This window comes from Solea solea, chromosome 8 (genome assembly GCF_958295425.1).
Source record: "Solea solea chromosome 8, fSolSol10.1, whole genome shotgun sequence".
NCBI lineage: Eukaryota > Metazoa > Chordata > Actinopteri > Pleuronectiformes > Soleidae > Solea > Solea solea.
The window spans coordinates 8851838-8861970 of record NC_081141.1 but is presented as its reverse complement, the minus strand read 5'-3'; the positions used below and the strand labels follow the sequence as shown (position 1 = coordinate 8861970).

General features: G+C 40.0%; 1 protein-coding gene across 1 annotated transcript; it reads right to left on the bottom strand.

Annotated features, from left to right (window-relative positions):
- Positions 1–509: 509 nt before the first annotated feature.
- On the bottom strand, positions 510–9261 carry LOC131464648 (GRAM domain-containing protein 2B). The gene is made up of 14 exons (XM_058637257.1): positions 9095–9261; positions 7606–7719; positions 6962–7049; positions 6104–6173; positions 5603–5706; positions 4878–4973; positions 4718–4789; positions 3462–3551; positions 3169–3283; positions 2536–2682; positions 2363–2438; positions 2170–2277; positions 1854–1938; positions 510–666 (listed from the first exon to the last, which is right to left on the bottom strand). Exons 1-14 carry the CDS (start codon positions 9187–9189, stop codon positions 628–630), a joined length of 1299 nt encoding a protein of 432 aa, XP_058493240.1. The 5' UTR covers positions 9190–9261; the 3' UTR covers positions 510–627.
- Positions 9262–10133: the final 872 nt, after the last annotated feature.

Genomic DNA, 10133 nt, shown 5'->3' with positions numbered 1-10133 from the left:
GGTGAAAGCCAGGAAGAGCATCACAGCAGAAGAATGCAAACGTTTGGTGATGTCAGTGGGTCACTGGCTTGATGCAGTTATTGAAACTAAATATTAAAGGCGACATATAATGCTTGTATCACACATATATGTTAGTTATGGAGGTCTACTTACATATATTAACTTGTTTTCATGATTAAAAACCTCCTAATCGCTGCAAACGAGCCGATCAAAATATCTCCTCGCTGACGCTCTCGTCAGCCGCGCTGTTTCAGACCAAACAATTGCTGTGATTGGCCAGCCAACGAGAGCTTTCCTACTGTCCTGTGATTGGCCAGGTACCTGGAAGTGACGTAATAGATAGGTCAGCGCTCAGATACACAGCTCCCCCTCTGGCACGGTGGATGCTCTGCATCTCTCATGCTCTGCATGCTCTGCATCTCGGAGTTCTTCTTCTTCTTCTGCGGTTGAATGTACGCAACCGGATGTGCCCGGACTAGTGCCCGCACCGGGCGTCTATGGTCTCATATTCATCTTTTGATGTCAAACCCAAATGTTTTCAGTCTATGGCAAAAATAAAAGAATTGGCCTCACTGTTCCAATACTATAGGAGGGCACTGTATATATGTACAGAATATTTAAAGATCTTTATACTTCTTCCAACAGTCTCTGCAGATTCCTCTGCACCTGCAGGAACAGAAACAGTGAGTCACTGATGAGAAAATCTGATGAGGAAATTGATGAAAATAAAGTGATGATGATGAATATAATATCTAACAGAATAACAGTATCTGTCAGCTGCTGTAGTTGTGTGTGTTGGTGTGAAATGTCATTCAGTGGTGGGTTAGAGGCGAACTCGGTAACACTTTAGATTAGGGAACACATATTCACTATTAACTAGGTGCTCACTAACATGCATAAATAGCACACTAGCCATTTATTAGTAATTATTAAGCACGTATTAGCACCTTATTCTACATAACCTTATTCTACCTGTATTATGACATGAATTAAGATTTTTTCCTGATTAAGGTGTTAATATGTGCTTAATAATTACTAATAAAGGTCTGGTATGCTACTTATATGAATGTTAGTAAGCACCTAGTTAATGGTGAATATGTGTTCCCTAATCTAAAGTGTTACCGCGAACTCTTCTTACAGCTAATGCTGTCACCTCTGTGTGAGCAGATCGCTGACTATAAATGTTTGATTAACAGCAGTGTCTGGTTTCACTTTGGAAACTCTGGACTGCTGAAGCGTTTCTGCAGGTTTAAAGGCATATTGTGAAAGCCAGAACATCCTTAGGTCCAATACGCAATATTGAGCTTTATAAGAGAGGATTCTGTATTGTATTACCCTTTAAGATTAATATTTTATAAATGTTTTTTTTTTATATTTGATCAATATTTTGATATATTAGTATTGTGTAAATGTGACTCCAACTTATTTGCTTGCCAGTAACCCTGTTAAATGTACTGCTGTCTGTCTGTCTTGGCTTTGTGTGCAGCGTAGAACTGTTGGCAGACGACATGAGAACAATTGAGCGCTCGTGTACTGAGAAACGCAGAGAGTCGTGTGGAGCTTATAGAATTATCTGCATCGTGTGAACTCATTTGACAATACCCACAGTATTTGACAGTACCCACAGTATTTGACAGTACCCACTGGCTGCTACTGTAATGAAATATGAGACTGATGCAGACCCTTTGAGTATTAATGAAACCCTGGACTTGTGTGCGCATGTGGAAATGTGTCTCTACAGACACAGAATGCAATAAATGAACTGGCGCTAAAAATGACTGGCCGCTATATAAATCATAAGCCCCGCCCAATTACATTTTACCTGGAACACCATATTAAACCAAGTGACTCACCTTCTCTAGTTTAATCAGGTTGATGGTCAACAATTCAGAGAAAAACTCAGTGTTCAAGTCAGCACTCCCTCGCAAAAAGTTGTTTCTGGAAGAAAAAAGAAAACACCACAGTGAGCATATATCCTTAAATATAATGACATGTTTAAGTACATTAACAAAACAACGGAACAATGAAATGAACAGCAAATAAGTGATAATGAAGGACATTTCAGCAGGGATAGTGTAGCACCATACATATATTATTCCACAGCAACGTCAATAATGTTAGAATGTCTTTCATTCATTACGTTACAAAGTGTGACCACGATTGACTCACTCTCTGGGGTGACTGAACTCTGTCATAGCACTGAGTGTCGACAGTGTCTGCTCCAACGCGACGATCTTAAAGGCCAGGTAACAGGAAGACAGGACAAGGACACACACTCTGAAAACACACATACACACGTAGTAAATAATAAAAACAGGTGATCAGTGTGGCTGAATGAATAAATGAATGGCAGTAAACCTACAGAAACATGTAAACAAACAGCAGAGTGTTGAGAGAAACAGGTTTGAGAGTCCTGCTGTCATTCGTCACATCCGATCCTGAAACAGAAGAAATAAATATGAAGATATAAAACAACTCAAACAGCAACAAAGACACAAAGAAAACAACTACAAAAAGACACAGGAGTCATGTTACCAGAAGCTTGTGTCTCATGCTGCTTGTTGTCCGAGCTCTGCTGCTTCTGACGGTGGCTCTTCACCACGTGCTGACTGTCCAGATGTTCAGGAGGTACTGAACTGTCTGCGTGATCTAGCACATCCAGGAACGGAGGAACAGGGAATTCTACAGCAGTGTGAACAGGACAAGCTTAGCACATTTTTATCCTGCTGAGTTTTCCTTCACCTAATCAATCATTAAATAAATAAACATATTTCCATGCCCACCACTGCACTGCCACTGTATACAAACAAACTGTCCCTCACTCAGCTCTGGTAGTATTGCTTGACAGAGCCAGTTTTCAGATGAAGGATGCAGCAACAGAAGAAGAATAATAACAGCAAGAATCAAAAGTTGCACACCGCAGGTTTAGTGGAGCATAACTGGAACACATATGGATAAAATACATTTACTGTGTGGCTAATAAGATACATATCCTGTTACCCTCACACATGTAATGCATAATCATTTCAGTGAGAGGGTTGATTGAATGGTTGGGATTTATATTTTTTCAGCTGACAAGACTACAACATTCATTCCTTCAGTGATGAGCAGTGTGTGTGAGTTATTTATTTATTAAAGTAAGCGTGTTTGATGTGAACACAACCAGACCTGCTATCTTGTCGTAGTCGGGGGTTTGAGAATCGGAGCTGCTGCTCTCCTCCTCCATCTCCTGCCTCCTCTGCCTCACTGCTCCATCCAGGTCAGTAAAGTCACCTGGAAAACTCTACACACACATACACACGCACGCACGCGCACGCACACGCACACACACACACACACACACACAGATACAAAGATAAGATAATTGCAGTTTACAGCAGCACAGATACTAAATAAAGTGAAGGTAATAAATAGTAAACATTGGGAAACATTAAAGAATGACGTGTAAGTGTTTGACTCACCAGAGGAAAGCGAGGTGATAGTGGTGTCCTCTGACCTCTGAAGCTGCTCTCTGCTGAGGAGGGGATGGGACTGCTGCATGGACTCCTCTCCTGCATATACAGTAGTATGTACACTTACACTTACAGGTGATGAGGAAGTGCTAGGTAGGTATAGGGTTGAAGAGATAAATGTGGAATGAGGTGCAGAGATCAGGAGGGAGTTGAGACAAGCTCTGTGAGGTAGTGAGGAGTTACCCGATGACTGGGAAAGTGCAGCTAAAGTGGGGAAGGATACAGCCAAGAAGGTGTTTGGTGTTTCCTCTGGACGGAGCAAACAAGACAAGGAAACTTAGTGGTCGAAGACATTCAAGCCTGGGAGATGGAGAAAATAGGCAGGAGTACTACTAGAAGTCTTGGTGTGTGGCAAAGTCAAAGGAAAAGGCTTGTAATGAGCTGTATGAGAGGCTGGACACTAAGGAAGGAGGGAAGGACTTGTATCTATTGGCTAGACAGAGAGACACAACTGGAAATGATGTGCAGCAGGTTAGAGTTACTAATGACAAAGACGGAAATGTTCTATTAAGTGAGCAGTGTGTTGAAAAGATGGAAGGAGCTGATGAATGAGGAAAATGAGAGGGAGAGGAGGACAGATGGAGGCGAGACAGACTTATCCTGTGCAGAGGATTAGTAATGAGGAAGTGAGGTCAGAAGAAGGAGATGATGGAGATGAAGAGTGGAAAGGCAGTTGGTCCAGATGACATACCTGTGGAGGTATGGAGATGTCTAACAGAAAAACCAGTGGACTTTTGACCAGATTGTTTAACACAAACTTGGAGGACAGGAAAGTGTCTGAGGAGTGGAGAAGAAGTAGTGGTGCAGATTTTCAAGAACAAGGGTGATGTTGCAATTACAGAGGTATTAAGTTGATCAGCCACACCATGAAGATATTGGAATAAGTTGATGAAGCTCAGTGAAGGAAAGAAGGGAAAATCCGTGAGCAGCATTATGATTTATGCCAAGAAAGGGGGTGGAGTGGCTCAGTGGTTAAGACTGGTACCCTGTGTGTGAAAGACATCATGGTCGCAATGGTCGCAAGTTTGACTCCACCCCTGGCTGATTGTACTCAATTCCATTGTAAGTCGCTTTGGATAAAAGCGTCTGCTAAATGACATGTAATGTAAAAAGAAAGAGTCCCACAGATGCCATGTTTGCTGATGTTCTGAGAAGTATAGAGAAGACCAGAAGCAGTATAATAGGGGGGGTCTGTCCTGTCTTACCTCCAGATGAAGACAGATGGACATCAGGAACTTGTAGGTGTTGTCTCTGGACAGCAGTGACACAAACACATACTGCAACAGAAAACATCATTTAAGAATCCACCTAGATGTTATTTGAAAACAACCATGTGAAGATGAAACAATGCCTCTGCTTTCTCACCCTGTCATTTGCCGTGGCAATCACCAGAGCGTTTGGCACCAGGATGGCAGTTTTGGTCTTCTTGATCTGAGTGACAGCCATCACTGGGATGGCGATCTGAGATGGAAATACACCAGTAGAACAGCTACTGAATCACTCATTGTGTGTGTGTGTGTGTGTGTGTGTGTGTGTGTGTGTGTGCGTGAAGCTTCACTGGTTAAAATGTTCATTATTTAAAACGTGTAACTTTTAAATACATTCATATCATTGTGAAATTAGTTCACACAATACTGATTAAGAGGACTCTGTGTTTCTCCATTCAGCAGTTTGATATAGGATAAGTACTTGTTGCCTCCACTAACCCCTGTGCTGCCACTTCATACACACACAGGTCTGATCCTTCTGCTTGACGGAGTCTCTTTTCAGTTGAAGAACACAGTAATGCTACATTGTTTCTCTTCACAAAGACCACAGGCAGAATAAGAACATCAAAAATCACCAATAGATATTCGATATTCACAAACCAACACCAGTCTCACTATATACAGTATATGACACTCTGTCCAATATACAGACAGTTTATCACGGTGAAGTCCCAGTAACTTTGCCTTTATATACACAAATACAAATCTACAATTGATTTGATTAAAGTGGGATAAAGGACATAAAAGTTCATCTTATTCTTCTTATATTATCTTTCATGACAACAATCCTCTTTAATGATAGTAAACTCCATCCCAGTTTACCTTTGTGTCTTTACCAAACACCTTAGAGTGGAAACAGATCCAGTGGTCGGAGACAAACATTCGTCCCTGGTAGAGGATGTCTTTCTGCAGAGCACTGGTGTAACCTGATCAACAGGTAGAAATCAGCATGTTACTGAGGGAAATCTGCAAAACACTTCAGGTAAGAAAAAAAAGGAATAAAAAAAACATGACACAATATTAAAACAATCAGCTTTATTTACAAGGTTTTATAATTTTGTTGAAGTAACTTTCTAAATAAATAGAAGTCAGTTACATTCAAACCATTGAAAGCAATCAAACCATTGTCAAACTACTACTACTAAATTCACTCAGTGTATATATACACACATATATATCTATATTTAACCATATATATATATATATGAACAATGTAATAACCAAAACACTGCTATATAGGTTGGCCTTTCTGTCCCACCCATATACTGAAGGATTTGGACACAGCTATTAACTAAAACCTGGTTCAGATCATGAAAGACTTACTCTGCCTCAGCTGTTCCTCTTTGCTGATCTCCTTAAATATTTTATGGTACTGACAGTTGCTCTTAGAAAGCTGAAACACAACATATACGCACACACACACACACACACACACTCTCTGGTTAGGATACAGTGTGAGTGTGTTGCATGTTTGTAATTCACTGACACAGTATTGTCTAAAGTATAAAACGTATAACAATACAGTAGAAAGACAGTAAATGTTCAAACTGTTTCAATCATATTGTGCTTGTAAATATAACATCATTCTGAACATGATCCCTTCATAACAGGACAGTGACAGTGAGAGTAATTAACACAGGCAGCAATGTTAGAACAAGACTTATGTATGCTTCAAAACTCTAGATTCTTTATTGTCCTATACTTGATAATAATGCAACATCAATACCAGTATTGACAGTTGTGCCGAGTAGAGCTGGCACTGGGACAACTGTCTTTAGAGAAAGCTTAAATTGACTTGACCAGTGTCTCAAATTGGACATCTACTGTGTGACACATGAGGAGATCCATGAGATGTTTCCAAACTTTATCAGAATATAAGCCTATACCTTCTTTTTTGCCTTAAATATTTCCAGGTATTGTTGATGAAGAAAAATTGAGAACCTCTGGTTTTGTCTATTTTATCAATCAATGCATTATGAGTTGTGTAGTTTGGCCCACACACTCAATGTGAATCTGTCTGTCATTTTTAGTGATTGTCATCATGTAGATTAGAATGTTGGAAAATGCTCAGTCAGCAGAATTGATGTGGGCTCTCACTGAGCTGCATGAGAGTGACCACCATGCTGTAGTGTTTACAGAGTGTGTTTCAGAGTTTCAGAGTTTCCCCAACTGAAAGCTCACCTGGCTGTATTGAGGCTTCTTCCGGTCTGTCTTGGTGTCTGGGTCTGTCTGCACCTGAGTCAGCATAGAGTGGTCAAAGGTCTTTGACCTGCAGTGAAATCGATACAGAAGCAGATGAGTTAGTTTGTTATGCAGCTAGGCCAACATTATATCCAGTATATCAGATACATGATGACTGTGCACTGCCCTCTGGACACACATTCAAGCATATTCATTAATTAACAGTAAAACTGAGCTGAATAAACCTAAAGCTGCAACACAAGATGACACACAACCAGCAACCATGCAGTTTTACCTGGTTTCACTCATGATTGTTACACATACCAGCAGACACAATGTTAATTGAGGGTACACTCAAACTAGGATAGTCTTGGGGACTCGGTTTGTTCGGGTGGGAAATGCAGAAATATTTCACCACCATTTGGTTTGATTAAAACAGGAAGACGAGGAAGAAAAAAGAGGCAGGAGAAATCCTGGCTCATGGATTGGCCAGGACTGAAAACGGAAATCCATGCCCTTCAGCCGGCTTGTTCACACAAACAGTGGAGCAATACCACCTTTATGCAGTCTTGGGGTTTCTGTTTTTACTTTGGTGTTTTTCACAGGAAGCTGCCCAGTATGAGCGTTCATTTTCTGTTGTTTACCTGACTAACGCTGGTTTCTTCCTGCTGTAGAGTTCGTGATCAGCAGCCTGCTGAGGCTCACTGATCGTCCTACCATTCCTCTGATGCTCCTCAGCCATGTTCTCTATATCTGAGCTACAGAAAACAACAGTCAGCAAATGCAAATGTCCTCAGTGTTTTTGACTTGTAATGTGCTATAAATCTGTGTTCATTCAGATCTTTAGATCCAAACAAAGATTCTGTGTTCAGTGTGTGTCAGTTACCTTGAGCTTTTCTCGAGCAGCAGCGCTAATAGACACTTGTTAATCTAATCTCACCTCCAAAGACAATTACTCTTGTTTACACATGATGGATCATACTGTATGGGATTAAATCAAAGGGATGAATAAAATGAATTCTGACACATAATATAGTGAACTTGAGCCGCACAGGAGGAACTGTTTCCGTTTACTGACATATTAGATTGATCAGCAATGTGCGCTTGTTGTTTTTTTCGAGGACAAAAGCCCCTGCAGCTACAGATTAAAAAAAAAAAAAAAATCCTGAGTGCCAATGTCATAGCTGATTAAAAATGGCAGAAAAAAACAAGCATGTGTGACACATTTGAAGTGAAAGATTAGGACCAGTGATGTGTCATGGTGAATTCAAATGGGGTCATGTGTTTATGAGAATGCCACGCTCCATCCTTCTTCTCTAGTGGACAAATACAATATATTCAATATATTATTAGTACACTAAACTCAAGATTGCTGTATCTAAAAGTTAATGCTGCAAAAAACAATAAAATAGAATATAAGCAATATAAATATAAATGATTCAAAATGAATACAGTAAAAAGCTCAAGTATAGAAAGTCAGACTCTGAAATGGAAACATTGTCTTTAAATAACGTTAAATAATAATAAATATGTCTGTCTTTCCTGTTGTGATTACTGTCACTATTGCTCAACATGATACACATTAATAGGGTTAATGTTTGCTTTGATAAGCTGTTATAAGGTTGATTCACAGTGTTGGCAGAAATGAAAGTGTATGTCTTCAGTTTGCTTGTTTCTCCCAATCACCGTCTAAGACATAGAGTTTATGTGAAGTGTGTGTGTGTGACACGTGTGTGCGGCGTTAGCTCTGACTGAAAGCATTGCTCCCACAAACACAAAAACAACGGATTTGCTTGATGAAAAAGCTGAAATATTAAAATTGAGCAATATACTCCCAGCTGTATCTCACCATTAGACAGCCTTCTCTAACAGAAAAACAGAGTGTGTATTGCTTTGTGAATTACTCACTCCATCAAAGCCCATAACAGAAAATCACACTTCAAAAAACCTGACTATCCCTTTAACCCTTTAAAACTATTGATCTAATTTGTGAGAAGTGATCCGAGCTCAGCGTTTGCCTGTTTTAAAACTAACAGAGATTATACCACCTCAACCTGGACTTTACGACTATGATCTGTTTATGACTATAATCTGTTATAATCTTCTGTTTGTTTGTTTGCATCAGACACTTACTGATAATCCCTCTCCTCCTGCTTTGAGGCTCCTCTGTTACACTTCCAGGCATCGTCCTGAGACGTCTGATGGCTCACACACTGTTCCGTCATCATGTTAGACTTTATTCCTGTACATGTCCTGGTACTAGTCGTGCGTGTCCCGAAAAAGCTGCCCAGAGAACTGTGATCCTGATCTTGTGCTGCTTCACCTGTCAGTGGGAGTGTCTGCTAAAGGTCTCACATGTCACAGCCAATCAGAGGATAAGACCTGATAGTCTACGTGTGTGTGTTTAAACCTTTGATCAGTGACATTTTACCCAGCTTTCTTTGAAATGTTTCATGTATTTTCTCCTCGAGCTGCATTTCTTTCTTTTTGTTCACAGGGCAGATCCTGTGGAGGTGTTTGGTGTCATTTGGAACTTAATGTTTCCATGCAATTTCTATGTTACTCTCTCTGGCTCAGTGTAAACAGGAACAAGTTGCTTCTCTTTATTCATTGTTCACCTTTAACAGTCCAAACAGTCAAATCTACCCCTTTACTGAAATAGTGGGCAGTTTCTTTTGAAGCGACACTTGTTCCTGCCACTTTTTGCCACCCGATTGTTTGTTAGTGTTAGTGTTTTGATCTGTGTTTTTTTTTCTACTTTTTTTCTAAAAGCATAAACTAAATGAAAATGGTTTCAGAATGAACTTGTGTGGTGTTGTAAGTCACACACTGGTATACACTCATTTGTGCCATGCTTTATCATCTATTTTCCTCTGAATGGGAACATGATTTACAAGACACCATATGCTGTTGACTTGAAGACCTGAGACCTGAATCTATTAATTCATCAGGAAAATATTCACAGATGTTATAAATCAAGTGAGAAAGAGAACTCATTTTCCCATAGACTTCCAGAGTTATTTTTAGTAACAGTTGGTCGCCCCTGGTGAGAAACGGGCTCAGATCATCTGTCCCATCTAAAACACGTGTGTCAGAGAGCTGTTATCACAAAACATAAGCATTTCAAATGACTGGGATACTCAAAACATTTCTTTCATGGACTGTTTATAAA

What these genes read in the sequence shown, in the direction of transcription:
- LOC131464648 (XM_058637257.1), bottom strand. Translation starts at nt 9,189, where the DNA reads ATGATGACGGAACAGTGTGTGAGCCATCAGACGTCTCAGGACGATGCC. An exon ending in TATCACCTCGCTTTCCTCTG is followed by an intron (nt 3,284 to 3,461) that starts GTGAGTCAAACA and finishes ATGTGTGTGTAG; the next exon opens with AGTTTTCCAGGTGACTTTAC. An exon ending in ACCTGATTAAACTAGAGAAG is followed by an intron (nt 667 to 1,853) that starts GTGAGTCACTTG and finishes CTGTTCCTGCAG; the next exon opens with GTGCAGAGGAATCTGCAGAG.